Source organism: Gobius niger, assembly GCF_951799975.1.
Source record: "Gobius niger genome assembly, chromosome: 16".
Lineage (NCBI taxonomy): Eukaryota > Metazoa > Chordata > Actinopteri > Gobiiformes > Gobiidae > Gobius > Gobius niger.
The window spans coordinates 29237047-29255134 of NC_136867.1; the positions used below are offsets into that span (position 1 = coordinate 29237047).

At 46.9% G+C, this 18088-nt stretch overlaps 2 protein-coding genes across 2 annotated transcripts in view; both read left to right on the forward strand.

Annotated features, from left to right (window-relative positions):
* The window catches only part of akap6 (A kinase (PRKA) anchor protein 6), a gene marked incomplete at both ends in the record, with an annotated part of 201823 nt that extends 184512 nt beyond the window's left edge, over nucleotides 1-17311 (forward strand). Inside the window, 3 exons of the mRNA XM_079574235.1 lie at nucleotides 7478-9814; nucleotides 14538-14964; nucleotides 17259-17311. Coding sequence (XP_079430361.1) covers nucleotides 7478-9814; nucleotides 14538-14964; nucleotides 17259-17311 — 2817 coding nt within the window. The remainder of the gene's footprint in view (nucleotides 1-7477; nucleotides 9815-14537; nucleotides 14965-17258) is intronic.
* LOC306976315 (A-kinase anchor protein 6-like) overlaps nucleotides 1-17311 on the forward strand; it is a gene marked incomplete at both ends in the record, with an annotated part of 42266 nt that extends 24955 nt beyond the window's left edge. The window contains 3 exons of the mRNA XM_079574236.1: nucleotides 7478-9814; nucleotides 14538-14964; nucleotides 17259-17311. Coding sequence (XP_079430362.1) covers nucleotides 7478-9814; nucleotides 14538-14964; nucleotides 17259-17311 — 2817 coding nt within the window. The remainder of the gene's footprint in view (nucleotides 1-7477; nucleotides 9815-14537; nucleotides 14965-17258) is intronic.
* Nucleotides 17312-18088: the final 777 nt, after the last annotated feature.

An 18088-nucleotide genomic window follows, 5' to 3' on the forward strand; every position in this document is an offset into this window, starting at 1 on the left:
GAAGGAGAACCATGGCCTCAGATTTGGAGGTGCTGATCCTCATCCCGGCCGCTACACACTCGGCTGCAAACCGCCCCAGAGCAGCTGAAGGTCCTGGTTCGTTGGAGCCATCAGAACAACATCGTCCGCAAACAGCAGAGATGAGACTCTGAGGCTCCCAAACCGGACACCCTCCGGCCCCTGGCTGCGCCTAGAAATTCTGTCCATAAAAGTAATGAACAGAACCGGTGACAGTGATAGTAAGATCTTACTATCCATTTTTGATGTCGACTTCCCAAAGCGTTGCTGTGACAATAGGCACAGCTCTCATTTTGGTGGCAAACCAAGTCAGTATGGAACCAACCCGGCACCAGAACCAGCTCTGAACCAGCACCTTGGCGGAAAAGCCCTATCAACTTGTTTACCTTAATAAATCCTGGAAGTGTTTGGAGGGTCTTTCATCTGGTGTCTCTGGCCAGAAAACCACAATTGCAACTTCACTGCCACCGGAGTCACCAATACACACTAATGGCATCACAAAGAAGAAGCTAACAGGCTAACGGGAAAAGCTAACTGCGGGCTAGCGCCGCTTAAACAGTATTTACAGCCATGTTTGAGTGAAATAAACGATCTTTATTGTGTAACTGGATGAACAATATCCCTCTGTCCTTTTGTCTTTTCTGTCAGAATAGTTTTTACTCTCACTGATTATTAATAAAAAAGGTTCAAAGGGTGGAATAAAAGTTGCTTCTTTTAGTCCGGAAACTACGGTGGTTAAAGATCTCAACATTGACCACTGGCTTTAACCATATTCCAGTTGTTATTTTGTTGTTTTGGGTTTAAAGTGTCCGTCAGGTGCGGAGCTCAGGCCTGAGGAGCGTCCAATAACCGGCCTTTATGAAGTCCGAGCGCTCCCCCTCCCTCCCTCTCTCCGCCGCTGATATAAAGTCCACCATTACTCCGCCGCACAAGACAAATAGCAGAAGGTCACAACGTCTGACCCCACACCAGCAGATCGGTAATAATGCTTTCTCCAGAGAGAGAGAGAGGGGGGAGGAGAGGGGGGAGAGAGGGGGAGGAAAAGCTCCATTCTCTCGTCTCGGTCCGCTGTTCTGAGGCCTCGCTTCACCGTCCGACTCTTTTCTCTCTCTGCGTTTCTATATTTCTCTGACAAACCTTCACATGGCCTCGTTCTCCACCTGTTTGGTTTACACGGCCCTCTGAAGGACAGAGAAGCAGTTTCAGACTCGTTTCTAGCTACAGCGTGTGTCACATGTTTTACCTCCTGGTGAAAGAAGAGCATCAGCGGCGATCGTCCGAATGAGCCTTTTGTTTCCTTTTTGAACAGCTCAATCCAAAATCAAAGAGCAAGCACGAACAGGATGATTTGATTTCCTTGTAACTAGAAAAGGTTTGACTTTGTAGCAGTTTTTGTTTCACGTGGATCAGTCCAGCCGTTACAGGGATAAAAACCATGAACTACCAAAAACACTCTGCAGTAGAATCGTCTGTCCTGCACTTACTATCAATCAATCAATCAATCAATCAATCAATCAATCAATCAATCAATCAATCAATCAATCAAGCAATCAAACTTTATTTATAAAGCGCTTTTCATACCGAATGGTGTCACAAAGTGCTTTACAGATACAACATTTAAAACAATGCGCCTGGGACAACCTCCCATATATATATATTTTATATATTAGGATTAAATAAATAGATTAGTCAGTTAAAGGCTAAGCTAAAAAGGTGGGTCTTGAGCTGCTCTTAAAAACATGAACGTTCTGCAGCCCTGAGCTCCTCCTCAGGTCTGAGCTCCTCCTCAGGCCTGAGCTCCTCCTCAGCCCTGAGCTCCTCCTCAGGTCTGAGCTCCTCCTCAGGTCTGAGCTCCTCCTCAGGTCTGAGCTCCTCCTCAGGTCTGAGCTCCTCCTCAGGTCTGAGCTCCTCCTCAGCCCTGAGCTCCTTCTCAGGTCTGAGCTCCTCCTCAGCCCTGAGCTCCTCCTCAGCCCTGAGCTCCTCCTCAGCCCTGAGCTCCTCCTCAGCCCTGAGCTCCTCCTCAGCCCTGAGCTCCTCCTCAGGTCTGAGCTCCTCCTCAGCCCTGAGCTCCTCCTCAGGTCTGAGCTCCTCCTCAGCCCTGAGCTCCTCCTCAGGTCTGAGCTCCTCCTCAGGTCTGAGCTCCTCCTCAGCCCTGAGCTCCTCCTCAGGTCTGAGCTCCTCCTCAGGTCTGAGCTCCTCCTCAGGCCTGAGCTCCTCCTCAGGTCTGAGCTCCTCCTCAGTTCTGAGCTCCTCCTCAGGTCTGAGCTCCTCCTCAGGTGGTTCCAGAGGCGAGGGCCGTAATACTGAGTCTTTTTGTTGACTTTAGGAATAACTAGGAGAACCTGCCGGAGGAGCGAAGGGGCCGTGAAGGTTCGTAAGGTAAAAGCAGTTCTGAAAGATAAGAAGGACCAAGACCATGAAGACATTTAAAAACCATTAATAGAACTTTGAAATCGATCCTGAAACACACGGGGCCAATGCAGCGATTCTCAAACCGCCTCCTGGTCTTCGTCAGGACTCGAGCTGGTGTAAACCTGAGATCCTCTTTTTGGGAAGACCAGAGAGCAGGGCATTACAGTAGTGGATACGACTGGTGAAGCTGAAGACGACACACAGCGCCACCGTCTGGCCGGAGGTGTTTAATGCCCTGTTTTCTTCTCTGTGCTCATAACTACTGGAGGGTTTTCTCGTTATATTCCCACAAGTCGTCAGCCGATTCTGCCAGACTTTCGGCAGAAGTCAAAGAGTCATTTACAGTCAGAGCGGCGTTTGTAATTGTTGATGTGAAAGGAATCGCGGTCAGATTTCAGCTCCTCGCCGCGTGGTCCGTGTGGTCCGCGTGGTCCGTGTGCGGCCGCGGCGGTTTCCTTGTGTATTCTCCGCGGGTCGAGGGCCATTTGTCACGTTGGCCGTTTGCTGTTTGTGTCAGGAAAAGCAGAAGCCGTTTGTGAATGAGAATAAAACGGCACCGAGCTAATAAATCACCTCCAGCTCAAACACGAGCTCAGAATAAAACACCGGCCTGTGGGGAAGTGCATGTGCTCCTCTAACTTCTGCTGCGACAAGAGCGCTGGAAAGTTCTCTCGTTTTTGGAAGTTCAAGGCCCGGTTTGACCCACACCTGACAACGGACAACGGGCCTGAGGCGGAGTTAACTGGGTCAGAGATGAGACAGAAGTCACCACATCGTGAAATAAAGGATCTTCTCAACACCAGGACGTCAGAGCCAGGGTGATGTTTTCTCAGAACAAGAATTAGCTGTGGAGTTTCAGAAGAAAGATCTCTTTTTCTGGCTGTTTTGAGACCGTAATCAGACTCTCAAACACTCAATACTCAAATCATCAATGAGCTTTTAGCACGATTAGCAAACACGGTGAACCATTAGACACTGGACTGATGCGCCTCTGGAGATGTTCCATTAGAAATCACCCCAGCTAGAAAAGTCATTTACCACATTAACAATATATGGACTGTTTGTGTTCCCACTGATCTTCAGGTCAATATGGGCGAAACCACAAATATCGCTCATATTTGCGTTGCCCATAAATGACTGTTGTTGTTGCAGAGCGCACTTCCTGTTGCTGCATTCAGAACGCGATGGAGACTTTTCTGTTCTGTTTTACTGCCTTAATGTTTGGTTCCGCCGTGTGAGGCGACTCCTGTTGTGATATTGGGCCAAACAAAACCATTGATTGATTGAGACGTCAGGAGCGAGTGATTTTAGTTGTTCTGAAACGTCAGGAAGGAGCTCTTGGCTGTAAAATAACTGCTATGTCCTCTGGATCTTTAACTATAGCTACACCCACGGTCTACACGAGGATCCCCCCAGTATTTAAGCTCAGATCCAGCCCATGCGTCTGAATAAAGGACGATTATTTGTGCCAGTGGACGATGGTTATTCCAGGTTAGCCCCGTTAGCTTGTTACAATCGCCTACAGCTCATTGATAATGAAAAGTCCACAATAAACCACAAATGCATCAAGTCTCACAGACACCGGGGGCTGCGGTGAGCTATCCCAAGGTACGAGCCCCAAATGTAGGGAGTCGTAAGAGTCAAAGGGCCAGATCTTGTGGTTCTTAGCGCAGGCTGTAGAGCAGACGACTGCGCAGACGGTGGAGCTCCTTGCGATCTTCAGTGTCAGACCTGGCGCAAACAGTGGGCAGGACAGGAGGGGGGACAGACTCACATTGCGATGTTGTGGTGCCGCCTCCTCCCCATGTTTCCCCCAGACCTGAAGAAGGCGGTGGGTGCAAGGGGGGGGGGTTCTGTGGTAAACGCGTAACATGCTGATGCAACGCGCAATGTTTAATAAAGATTAAATAAATAAAAGTGTCCCTCCGCTGCTGCAGATCCAAGCTGAGCGGGCGGGACAGAGAGGCAGCAGCCTGTCTGACGTCGTTAAATGCACAAAGTTACGAAATGTACAGGATTTAACTCATCAGAAACTGTCATATCGGCTGTGGAGGAGTTACAGAGTTATGCAGCAGCTGCAAGAAAACTGTAGTGTGTTGGAACATTTGAGCTACAGCTGCAGGATTCTTGGAGCGGCTGAATTGGGAAAAAAAAGAAAAAAGTTGCTCTGCACCCTGTGAAATGTGCTTCTTTCTTTTGGACTGAGCTGTGGCTCCACAAGAAGCATCATCAGGAGGTAAAGACTGACACACGATGGAAACGTCTCCTTAAAACTCAGATCAGACCTGGTGTTGTGGCACTTGAGGCACGTGTGGTTTTGGTGTTGGTGTTTTGGTCTATCAAAGTAAACCCGTGCGTAACCGACGCTCAAACAGACTTTTCAAGGCAATTTCGCTTTTGTTTTCAATTTGACGTCGATTCTAAGGAAGAAGACGAGGCAGCGCGATGTAAAGACCCAAAGTCTGCATCGGATGAAACTTTGGGAGAGCAGAACACCCGAATTTCCCCACCATCAAGTTATATTTACAATTTTTCCACTTTTTCCCCAAATTTCTTGGACATTGGGGATAAATTTGATATTGTAAATGTACATATCTTCCAAACAGCATTTTCAATGTTATCTTGTAGACCAGGGGTGGGGAACCTCAGGGCCGTATGAGAGACCATTGGATCAGGTCCCCAAGGCATTTGTTATATCTAATAAAGTGTAGATCAGGGTCATGTGAGTTTAGGTTCTTATCCTGACCTCCAGTTCAATCAGATAACTTTTATGGAGGTCAAGTCTTTGCAGAAACAGTGACCTGTGTCTCTCATCACGTCTTGTTTTCATCATAAATGTTCGTTGGCGTAGATTATTAATTGTGTAAAAGTGTCGTCTTGTCTGTGAAGATTTGAAGCGATGTTCGAATCCTCTGGTGTCTCGACCTGTAAGCGTGAGCTGATACACGCGAGCGGCCTCAGAACGACGACAGACAAAAGTAAATAAATGAATCCCGACGCGGCGTGTAGATACAGAGCGAGGCGCTGATCGCATCTGTTTCCCTCCTCAGCCCCGGCCGCGTTCTCAAAGTGACACAAACTCAAACGCACTGATCATTTTGGAGGAAAAACTCCAATCGTTTCCAGCCCGAGCTCATAAATCTCAGACAAACGAAGCGAGGAACAAAGACATGAATAATTCAGAGCGACTCGAGAGACATCAGTAAATACAGAATCAAAGACAGAACCGCGGCGGTAATTACACCGACTGTTCGGAGCAGAGCAGGAGGAGCAGAGGGAGGAGGAGGAGGAGGAGGAGGAGGAGGGAGTGTGTGAGTGTGTGAGTGTGAAGAGGCCGACGGCGCAGATTCAAGGCCACAGTCGGAGCCACGGCTTAACATGGAGAGGCTTTAAAGGTGCATCAGAGTCAGTCCTGGGCACCGTTAAGCAATATAGTATCGGAAAAGCAGGCACTGAAAACAGGAAGGAAGTGACTTGGTTGTTACAGACGTGCGTTCTCGATCTTCTACAGTGCCGAGTGGGAGCCGGGGCCGATACGACTCGAAAAAAGTGTCCAAATGTTTCCCCAGATCATTATTTGGAAGTTATTTCAGCTAAACAAAATAAATTAAAGGGGGGGTGTTATGCAAAATTGACTTTTTCAAGCTTTCCATCATGTTATTCTGTCATTCCCTCATTAAAAACATGGCTGAAGTGTTGCCTTGGCACATTCACGTATTTCTGAGTAATCTGTAAAAACTCTGATGGCGGCCATTTTAGGGATAGGTTTGCCTGAGTCCTCCTAGGAACGCCCCCACCTCCTGGAGACGCCTCCGACCTTTCGTCACCAGAGACAGAGGCCTATTTCAAGACATTCACTACAGCCATTTTGAGAGAGACATTTTATACAAGGCAGTTATTCTAATTTACTGCATTTACAGACCAACAGAAGGTTTGCTCATCATTGTAGTGTGATATAGACTGGTAGCCTGGCATCCAGACTAATCTCCGATGTTTATTAATTAATAAACAGGAGACTAGTCTGGCGACCCTGTCGTAGAAAAGCTACTGCTGGAGGCGGGACTAATGTGGGACAACCGAAGCGCAGAGCAGCCAATGAGAACATAGCGGATGTGACGACAGAAACAGCGACAAGAAAGTTGTCGTCATTCGGACATTAACAATGGCGCTCCTTCAGTAAATGACTTCTGTCGTTTATGTCAGAAACACTTAAGAATACAAGCAAACCGGAGCATTACGTGAAGTGGTTGCTTGTGTTGAAAAACTACAAAACAAAGGCGTAACAACGTGACGCCCGTTCAGGGAGCTGCTCTGATTGGTCGGTCGGCTCCATATCGCTGCGTCACTTCCTTTGAAAGCGCGAAATGGAGTGTTGCCAGAGCCTCTTCTGTAAAGAAGCAGAGTCTGGTTGGCGAGACTAATAGACTGGTGCTATGGGACTGAAAAAAGCAGAATACCCCCTCTTTAATAAACATAAGTTTCACTAAAACTCAGTCAATACGGACATTCAGTCGCTGAGTTAGTTTTAACTTCCACAACTGTATTTTTGATTGTCGGCAACTAATCAAAGACGGGGCAGAAACTATGATTGGATCATCTAAGCCTGTCATAGAGACGAGGATATTTAGAAAAGTCTCGTGATACTGATGTGTCTGAAGACTGTATTGATCTGACACTGCAGAAAAGACTCCATTCACTGTTTCACTCAGAAAAAGACACTGTTAAGAAAGTCTCTTGGTTAATATTGACAGATACTCAAACCCCCAGTATGGTCAGGCCACGCCCTTAGTTTGACAATTGTATTTAGGAGCTTATACATTTTATTGCAGTATGTTTTGCTAAACCGTTTCAACACATTCTCATTTATTTCAAACAACAAACACTAGAAAGATGAAACAAAAGACTTAAAATGACAGAAATTGGCAAAATACATACCAAAACTTAACTTTGACTTCATTTTCCCGCCTCTCTCTTCATATTCATCTTTGCGGCTTGATATAAAAGGGATGAAACCGCTTTGAAACATTTCCATTTTGCTTTTCCGCAGGTTCCCGGCAACTTCTTGGAGCCCGGTTTGGTCGACCTCCACCAAATCACCTCGGTCCAAAACGCGGGATCGTCAGGGATTCTGGCGGACGACTCGTGGGAGTGGGACGAAACGGACATGACCATCTCCGAATCCAAGGAGGAGACGCGAGAACCGGACCCGACGCCGGACCCGAACGGCCGAGAAGATCCCGTAAAGGTCTACCAGGTCTACAGCGTTCACGGGGTGGAGCTGTACTCGCAGCCGCCGTTCCCACGAGCGGTCGACAAGCACAAGGCGCTGAGCAAATCGCTGAGCAAAGACTCCTCGTTTTCCTCCGTGGAGTCGCTGCCGGACATCCTGGGAGGCCTTCAGAGGAGGAACCGGGACGGGAGGGTCAGGAAAGGGTTCGAGCGCGGGTTGTCCGTGAGCAGCCGGAGGTCGGGAAGCGAGAGCGGCATCGACACGGGCGACGCGGAGACGGCCAGTTCGGGGACGCAGGATTTCGACGGGTTCGAGGGGAAGTCGGAGAAAGATCGAGAGGGAGATCCGGAGGTGTTTGAAGGAACGCAAGAGTTTTTGGACGGGAGGAGTGTTCAGGAAAGACGCAAGGGAAGGTTTTTGATAGAGGAGTCGAAGCAGGACAAGAAAAGTTACATGCAAAGAAGGAAGACCAGGAAGTGCGCCGGGGAAGCGGTGGAGATCATGATCAACGGGCGTGGGATTTTAACCCCGCCCGATTCCGACTCCGATTTGGAATTTGAAAACGCCAAACCTTTCCGCGAGCTGGGCTTCGGTTTGGAAAGTCGGTTCAGCCCGGTTCTGTCGCAGGGTTCGTCTCTGGAGTCGTTGCTCGCGATGGGCGTGGAGCTGTTCCCGATGCAGCGCGACGCTTCTCTGGACGGCGAGAATCGTAGCGCAGAAGAAGAAGAAGAAGAAGATGATGATGAAGAAACCATGGGGAGCGAAGGTTTGAATTCGTTGAAGGAGGTTCCGGTTTCGGCCGGGGAGCTGAGCACTCGCACGTTAGATCTGCTGAAGCGTCTGGAAAACATCCAGAGCCCGTTAGGCGGGAAGATGACCCGCAGCGTTTCGGATATGGCGCTGGTCAGCGTGTCGCCGAACCGCATTCCCGCCTCTCCGTCCCTCGGCGGGAAGATCTCTCCGCTTTCCGGGATCTCCTCACATCTCAGTCCGCCGCCTTTGATCCACGAGAGCTCCGCCTCGCTCAACGAGCTGAGCAGCACCGAGGACCTGTCCGCGGCTTCGGACGATTTCAAAAGCAAGCCGGCGTTCCTGGACCCCGCCAGCGCCGCCAACGCCAACTTCTACTGCAGAAAGCACGGGAACCGGCTGGACGAGCCGGACGCGGCGAGCCTGAGCATGGTGGTCAACGTGTCCTCGGCGTGCACGGACGACGAAGACGACAACAGCGACCTCCTGTCCTCGTCGACGCTGACGGAGGAGGAGCTCGGGGTCAGGGAGGAGGCGGAGGAGCGGTTCAGCGCCACGTCCTCCGCCAACGAGGACGATTTCGACGGGCCGTTCGGCTTGGACTACATGCAGAAAGAGCTCCAGAACTGGATCCGAACGCCCTTCTCCAGATCCGAAATGGGGCTGAAGGACGAGCTGCAGTGCGGGCCCAACGTCCGCAGCAACAGAAACGCGGAGAAAGCCTTCGCGAACTCGGCGAAGCTCAACGAAGCGAAGCGCAACAAGAGGGCGGAGGAGGAAAACCGGCGCAACGCCACGAGGAGCTACATCAGCCAGTTCGTGGACGACGTGGAGAACGGGAACGTCGAGCAGAGCTGCTTCAAGAGCAAAGACGCGGACGACGAGCTGCTGCGGGAGGAAGCCAGCGTTTTCACGAAGAAAGGAGAGACGCTGAGGGATTCCTACGTTTACGCCAAGTCGCAAGAGATGGCGCAAGACGTGAGCGACTTTTTCTCGCAGACTGAGAGCAGGAAGCAGAATGTTTCTTTAGTGGGGCAGCTGAAAGGCGAACTCCCGTGCCACAACTCGCCGCCGCCGTTGCCGCCCCAAACAGCGGACGACTCCAAAAGCGGCGGGAGGAAAGCCATCACGATCCAGGAGAAGTTCAAGTTCGCGTCGCGGGTCACGGAGCAGGCCAAGCGGGAAGTGAGGGAGCGGGATTTTCAGAATAAAAGACGTCACGGCGCACACTGCTGCAGCCACCACCCCGGGGGGTTTTACTCTGAGGAGGCCGGAGGAGGCGGCGGCGGCGGCGGCGAGGAGGACGTGCACAGCTTCGTGATGGAGATAATCGACCTGACCAACGCTCGGATGAACGGAGAGGAGGCGCGGAGGAGAGAGGAGGCGGCCAACATCAGGGAGAAGGTACGGTCAGGGGGTTTTATCCACTGTTTTACCTTCTCATTGTTTAAGGTTTGAGGGGGTTTGTTTACCCTGTGTTTATCCAACACCTCCCCGGAATAAGCAAATAAAAGGACAGATCTCAGTTACAATTAAACAGGGCTAGGTTTAGGTACTGTTAAAAAAAAAAAAATCAATACCAGTACTTAAACAATACCTGAGCAATACTTTTTCCATACAAGGCAACTTTATTTATACCGCGCATTTTGTACATAAGGCAACTCAATGCACCAATATTATGCAACAATATTTCTCATCTACAACCAGAAAACAGAACATAATAATAATGCTTGGAAGATCTGCAAATTTAACAATGTCGGGTTCATCTCCAATGACAAGTGTGAAAAATGGGGAATAATTTGGGAAAATTGTGTAAAAAAAATTAAATAAATAAAGAAAAAAAATAAGAAAATAGAGGAAAATTGGGATAAATTGTGGCAAAAAAGGGAAAATTGTGTTTAAAAAAATGGGCAGAAAATTGGAAAAATATTAGTAATAAAGAAATTGACAAAAAATATGAAAAAATTGTTGGAAAATTGAAAAAAAAAGTGTATAAATAAATAAGTAACAAAAAAATGCCCAAAATGAGGGGAGAAAAGAGAAATATATACGGCCAAAAAATATGAAAAAAAGTCCCTTCCTTTAATGCTGTCCCTGGACCAACAGCTTCAAAACTTAGATAGATAGACAGACAGACAGACAGACAGACAGACAGACAGACAGACAGACAGACAGACAGGCTCACAGGGGTCAAACTAAAAACTTTATTTACCCCATCGTGAGCGCTCATGCCAAGCGGACGCTGTAGCGAATGTTCACCCCCCTAATATCAAGTCAATATCAGATCCGTCCCTCCAACAAACGACCCCAGGCCCTCAAGACGATTTAGAGAAATATTATTACACAGATCAGAGATGAAATACCTAAAGTTAAAGAACTTAAAACGTGGAGAATACTGTCAGTTTCCCCTTAGGTCCTTCATTCATTCAGTCATTCAATCTTTATTAAGGACACAAGTGAGAACACATGATCCATATTTATGTTTAAAAGAAAAATATTAAAATACTGCAGATAATTGCAGCAACAAAACAAGGTACCAGCAATTCTCCAGCTGCCACTCACACAAAGACACGAGCGCCAGTGATTCCACATTTTTGACGCGAATCTCATTGAGCTGATCTCAGGACACACCAGAGTCCGAGTTCATGAAGTACAACTCTGGTATTTGTAGAAAAACTGCTCTTTCTTGGGCGACACGTGGTCGGTTCGGCCCTCGGTGCTTTGGGGTCGGGCTGAAAGATATATCTCTATATATATATATGTGTCGTATCGATATCGAGTGAACATTCAGGATATCAATATCGCAAGAAAAAGAAAAATATATCATTATTGTATTGACATCAATATTATGAACATTCAAAATATTAAAATCGAAAAAGCAGGATATAAACGATGAGGATTTTCATCAATAAAACTGCATTCTTTTGTATTATGATTTTATTTTTCTGAAAAATGCTTCGTTTTCACCGAACCCATAGTTATGTCGATATCGGGATGTCTGGCATGAAGATCGAGATGAAACTGCTGTAAACTGTGAGAGGAGGGATGTGTCTGTACATGTGTGTCACAGAAATGTAAAAGTATCGTTCAGGTCAAACTGAAGTTATATTCGAGCGCCCGACTCGAGCTGGACTGAATGTTTGAGCGTCAGTCTTGTTGTTGGCGCTGAAGTAGTTTTGTGGAAGTTGCGTTCGTCCTCTCTGACCCCTCCGCGCTCACTCGCAGATTTCTGAAAAGTCGGGCGTCTTTTCCGTTTTAATGTGCTTAATGTGACCAGCGAGTCGCACTAATTCAATAAATCGCTTCACGGATCACAACGGCACAAAGTAATGATCATTTCAAAAACCTCATCAGCGCGACCCCCGCCGAGCCTGCGCCGAGTCGCGGGGTTTAACAAGGCGCTGATCAAAAAGGGATTAGCACAAATGAAGAAATGATCGTATTTAGGGGTTTTAAATGAGGAAAGATCGTTCGCTCTGGTTTCTCTCTGACCTCAACTGGTTTGGAGACAGATTTTAAGTCCAAGTCGTGGTCGTGTAAAAGTAAAACTAGAATCCGAATAATCCACCGGTGCTCGATCTCCATAGTGTTAACAGAGGCCGCATGCAAGTGAATGTGACCAATGAAGATCTCGGAGCCAGGTGTATGTGTGTGTATGTGCCACAGGCCCCGCCCTCTATCGATCACTGACATATTCGAGTGCATTCTGTAGACCAGTGGTTCCCAAAGTGGGGTCCAGGGCCCCCTGGTGGGCCTCAGAGGCACTGCAGGGGCCCCCCAAAGCTTGTCCACAAAGCAAGTTCATTGAACAAGATATAGTTTTAAAGGAAATGTACATTTATTTGCTACATTAGACGACTTAAATCCATAATTTAGCTCATAGTCATGGCTAGATGTTGCTTTTTATGTGTGGGTATTTATGGGTATTATGCAAAATGGACTTTTTCAAGCTTTCCATCATGTTATTCTGTCACTCCCTCATTAAAAACATGCCTGAAGTGTTGCCTTGGCACATTCACGTATTTTTGAGTAATCTGTAAAAACTCTGATGGCGGCCATTTTAGGGATAGGTTTGCCTGAGTCCTCCTAGGAACGCCCCCACCTCCTGGAGACGCCTCCGAGCTTTCGTCACCAGCCGAGTAACCAACCACTGCTCCTCAGCAGAACCCCCTCCCCACTGATGCCACAGACAGCGTGTGGAGGGGGCGTGTCTAAAGGCTCAGAGGTTCTTAAAGAGACAGAGGCCTATTTCAAGACATTCACTACAGCCATTTTGAGAGAGACATTTTATACAAGGCAGTTATTCTAATTTACTGCATTTACAGACCAACAGAAGGTTTGTCATCATTGTAGTGTGATATAGACTGGTGCTATGGGACTGAAAAAAGCAGAATACCCCCTCTTTAAGTTATTCTTGGGGGGCCTCTGAGAGATTTTTGACCAGTAAGGGCTCCGTGACGTCCTGGACTTTGGGAGTAGCTGCTCTAGACTAATCATAACGAGCCCTTTTTTGTTCTTGTGGTAAAAATCATGATCAGATAAGTATAAAACTGTAAAATTAACTATAAAAAAATACAATTTATTCTTTCTTAGCTTAGCAAACCGAGCCCATTAATACCAGCCGTCCCAGCGAGCCGCTCTCCTATAGCAGCCTCACATTGTTTTCCTTTTTTATTTATTTTATTATAGGGACACTGCATATTAATATACATTCTACATGTAAATATGCCAGAATTAGCCTAAGGGCTATTTTTCATCTGTCGTCCCAGGACAGTTGTCCTCCTGAAGGGAATAAAAGTACAGTTATACACAAAACACAATCTAGTAAAATGCAACACAATAAAATATTTAAAAAGAAAACAGCACTTTCAATATCACAAACCAAACATGACAGACATGACAACAATTACAGAGACAACAGACAAGGACAAGAGGCCAGCAGGGGGCAGGAGAGGTGAGGCCAGCAGGGGGCAGGAGAGGTGAGGCCAGCAGGGGGCAGTAGAGGTGGTCAGTGTTGACAGCTCTGATTCTCAATGAGCCATTTTTTTAACTGTATTTTAGATCAATCAATCAATCAAACTTTATTTATAAAGTTTACAGATTACACCATTTAAAACAATGCGCCTGGGACGACCTCCCATATATATATTTTATATATTAGGATTAAATAAATAGATTAGTCAGTTAAAGGCTAAGCTAATAAGGTGGGTCTTGAGCTGCTCTTAAAAACATGAACGTTCTCTGCAGCCCTGAGCTCCTCCTCAGGTCTGAGCTCCTCCTCAGGTCTGAGCTCCTCCTCAGCCCTGAGCTCCTCCTCAGGTCTGAGCTCCTCCTCAGCCCTGAGCTCCTCCTCAGGTCTGAGCTCCTCCTCAGGTCTGAGCTCCTCCTCAGGTCTGAGCTCCTCCTCAGCCCTGAGCTCCTCCTCAGCCCTGAGCTCCTCCTCAGGTCTGAGCTCCTCCTCAGGTCTGAGCTCCTCCTCAGGTCTGAGCTCCTCCTCAGGTCTGAGCTCCTCCTCAGGTCTGAGCTCCTCCTCAGGTATGAGCTCCTCCTCAGGCCTGAGCTCCTCCTCAGACCTGAGCTCCTCCTCAGGTGGTTCCAGAGGCGAGGGCCGTAATACTGAGTCTTTTTGTTGACTTTAGGAATAACTAGGAGACCCCTGAGGAGCGAAGGGGCCGTGAAGGTTCATAAGGTAAAATCAGTTCTGAGAGATTAGAAGGACCAAGACCATTAAGACATTTAAGAACCATTAAAAGAACTTTAAAATCGATCCTGAAACACACGGGGCCAATGCAGCGATTCTCAAACCGGTGTAATGTGGTCCCGCCTCCTGGTCTTCGTCAGGACTCGAGCTGCTGTAAACCTGAGATCCTCTTTTTGGGAACAGCAGAGAGCAGGGCATTACAGTAGTGGATACGTCCGGTGATAAAAACATGCATATTTCTAATTGTTGTGGGGGTGAGGTTCCGTTCAGGGGCAGCTCGGACAGAAAAGGTGGTTTCTGTTGTTCCTTGTAGTACACATCGCTGCCTCGTGTTCTTCTTTGAAACACAAGATCGGGCCCAGGGACGTTCATATCTCCGTTTAGGACATGTCTGACCTAATTACTTCCCGCTTCCGTCCGTCCCAGGTCCTGGAGCACTCCCATCGGCCCGTTCAGCTGCGTCAGGGCGACTTCTACTCGTACCTGTCCCTGTCCTCCCACGACAGCGACTGTGGCGAGGTGCTGCAGCTCCCGGACGACCAGAACAACCCGTCCCCCCCGCCCGGCTCGGACTCGGGCGCCCCTCACCCCGTGCACCCGCTCAGCCCGGACATCCGCGACGAGGAGACGCTGTTCGCCGCCTGCACCGAGGAGGTCTACCTGGGCCCGCCCCTCTGCTACAGCCTGGCCGCGCCCAAACGCCAGCGCAAACTGTTCCACGGGGGGGATCCGCGGGCGGGGCTGCGGTTCCAGAGCGGGAACGTGCGCGAGCCACGGGACGGTTACTACTCCGTCCTGGAGGCGAGAGACGGCGGCGACGGGGAGGACGGGGAGAAGGAGCTGGAGTTCAGAGGTGAGAGCTTTGTTTGGTGCAGATGTTTCCCCCGCCTTAACCGAGCACAGTTTCTCCAGTTTGTCATTACTTAAATCTAAAAGCTTCTTCAAAAAAGCATCAAAATAGAGATAAAATCGCACTGGAAAAGCAACAATAATACAACTAAAGATTGATAAAAGAAGTAACCAAAAAAATACTACGAAAACACACAAAGAAAGTGATGAAAACACAACAAAAAAAGCATCAATAAAGCAAAGAAATAAAGCAGTGAAAAAGCCACAGTATTGTAGTTTCAAACGAGGCTGTGAGCTCCAATCGACTGGATCAATGTGGAAAGTTCAGATGGGAGTTAAGTTTTCATGTTGAGGATGAAAAAGACAAACCTTTCCCTGTTCGATGATTATTTTAACGTTTTGTCGCGAGGCGGAGATAAACAGGAAGTAGCTCCGTCGCTTCACAAAGCCGTCTCTCTCTCGCGCATTCATTCACAAATACTGGCAGATTTTACATCCACATGTCCTGAAGGGTGTCTGCGATGACGCCATAATCCAAATATGGTCATTTCCTTTCTGGGAGACGCCCACATAGAGCTCCACAGTCCCGCCCCTCGCGGTCTTGTTGCTCCGGAAGCAAAAAATCCCTGTCTACACAAATATTAAGAGTTTAACGTCACCGCAAAAGCTAATCAGCTCTGTAGCAATTCGTGACCATAAAATGTTTCATTTCAATCCAAAAAGAAGACTTGATGTTGAAGAAAAGGCAAAGGTACAAGGCTGTGACATCATTCACTTCCTGACTATAGAAACTCCGTATCCCAAGAACCATTGCGACATCGCGGCCGCTGGTCAAGGCAACCAGGTTTTCAGCAAACACGGCCAGTTTCTTTTACTTTGCAGAAAAAAGTTCTATATTATTTCACTATTAAACAATCTGAATCCTGCTAATTGGAATAAAAATGATCAGTGGTTTGTTTAATTGGATCGTTTGGAACATTTTTTTGACGTTTTTCTTACTATCAGTGTTAGATTTGGATAAAACGTCAACTCTCTGCCTGCATTATGTTTGAATACATTGTTTATAATAGGTTTTCTACATTACAATAAATAAACACGTGTGGGAACGTGAAGCTCCACCAATCAAAAGCCTCGTAGTAGATCATGGGACTCCCGAGCATCCTGGGTAATGTAGTTCTAGGACGAAGGCTCGCAGGTAAACTAGATGGATCTCAGTCGTGCTTTTTTCACCTGCGTCTGACTTTGCGGTCGCTTTATAACCACAGAGCTGGATTCAGCCCGAGAGGACGGAGTCACGGAGTTAAAGACTTTATTCCAAATCAATACGGTCTCAAAGCAAGGGGGGATTTTACTTCCGGACCGGAGAGGAGAGGAGGCGGGACTGTGGAGCTCTATTCACCTTAGGAATTGTGCCCGCCCCCTTTTCTCCTATCAGTTAACATAGGTCTGGTTCGACCGGAGGTGTCAGGACAACGGAAGCGCCGAGACAAAGCAAAAAGAGGCAAAAGTGGGCGGGGCGGTACAAGCGGAGAAACAAAACAAAACTTTAGGGCTGGTTTTCACTAAAGGAGGTTTTTGTTCCACTCTCGTAATGACCTCATCAGTTCAGTCGCTCCTACAGACTCCACTCTACAGTCTTTTCTATCTAATTCCAGCCTTTATTCAGCTTTGAACTCAAAAAATCAAGGCGAAGTTTTAGTTTTTAAGGACTAAACAAGATCCAAAATCCCTCTGAAAAAGTCTTTGTTACTCATGTGTCACAAAATCAAACCATACATTTAAATCTGGGTCCATTATTGAGATCTTGTCACTGAAAATATCTGCAATTCTGGACACTTTTATGTCAGTAATGCTCAGCAAAAGTTTCAATTTGATATCTCGACATTTATTTATTTTTTCACCTGCTGTGTCTCACTTTAAAGCAGGTAAAATAATAATAATAAATGTAGAATAATAGTGTTTCATTGCGCTTCATATTCATCCCTCCTCTTTAATTTTCCTTGACCCTCAACAAAACCCGCTTCAACATCTCGTCTCTCGTCTTCCTTGATCTCGGTGCTTCTAAGATCCCCCACAGTACGAAGCACAAAAGCCGAGCGGCCGCGGACGGTCGCCCTCTCCGTCTGAGCCCGTTTAATGCCCTTATCTAAATCCCCACTTCCTGTTCACACTCCCATGAAACTAAAGCCAAAGACACAAAATGGCCGCCCTAAAGACCCCCGATAAGTGTTTACCGCCGCGGCTCCAAATCCCTGAAAAGAGGACAATTAATCCTCAAATTAACCCGATTATTCCCAGATGGGACAAAGATACGAGTCCTGAGACGGGGACGCTGCGGGGACGCCCTCTGAGCCGCCCTGACTTTGGCACCAAAACAGCCACAAAAATTGAGAAAAAAACAAGTAGGTAAACGCAACAAAAAAGTGACAAAAATTCAACAAAAATGTGACAAAAATGTGACAGAAATTCAACAAAAATGTGACAAAAATTCAACAAAAATGTGTCAAAAACTCAACAAAAATGTGTCAAAAACTCAACAAAAATGTGACAAAAATTCAACAAAAATGTGACAAAAATTCAACAAAAATGTGACAAAAACTCAACAAAAATTCAACAAAAATTCAACAAAAATTCAACAAAAATTCAACAAAAATTCAACAAAAATTCAACAAAAATGTGGCAAAAAATTCAACAAAAAAAATTACAGAAACTCAACAAAAATGTGACCAAAACAAAACATAACATTTCATTTCCCATACGTTTGTTAAGTGTGACGTCACGACTTCCGCTTCCGGGTGCTAGCATACCGGCTAATATAGGAAAAAAACCTCTTTAATATAACAATCAATATTTCTGAAACTCCACAGAGAGTGACTGAACAGACTTATTTCTCAGACTCATCAGCCAAAAATGCCGCACCTGCTGCTAAAAAAGTAATATTCACTGAAGTCGGTACTTCCGGGGTTAGCTTAGCTGCTGCGCCGTTAGCATTTATCTCCGCTAAACCGGAAGATTTTAGTAATTCTAGGTACATATTGTGGTACTTACAGTGGTAAATACTAGTAATAATAGTGGTACTTCTAGGTACTTATTGTGGTACTTACAGTGGTAAATACTAGTAATAATAG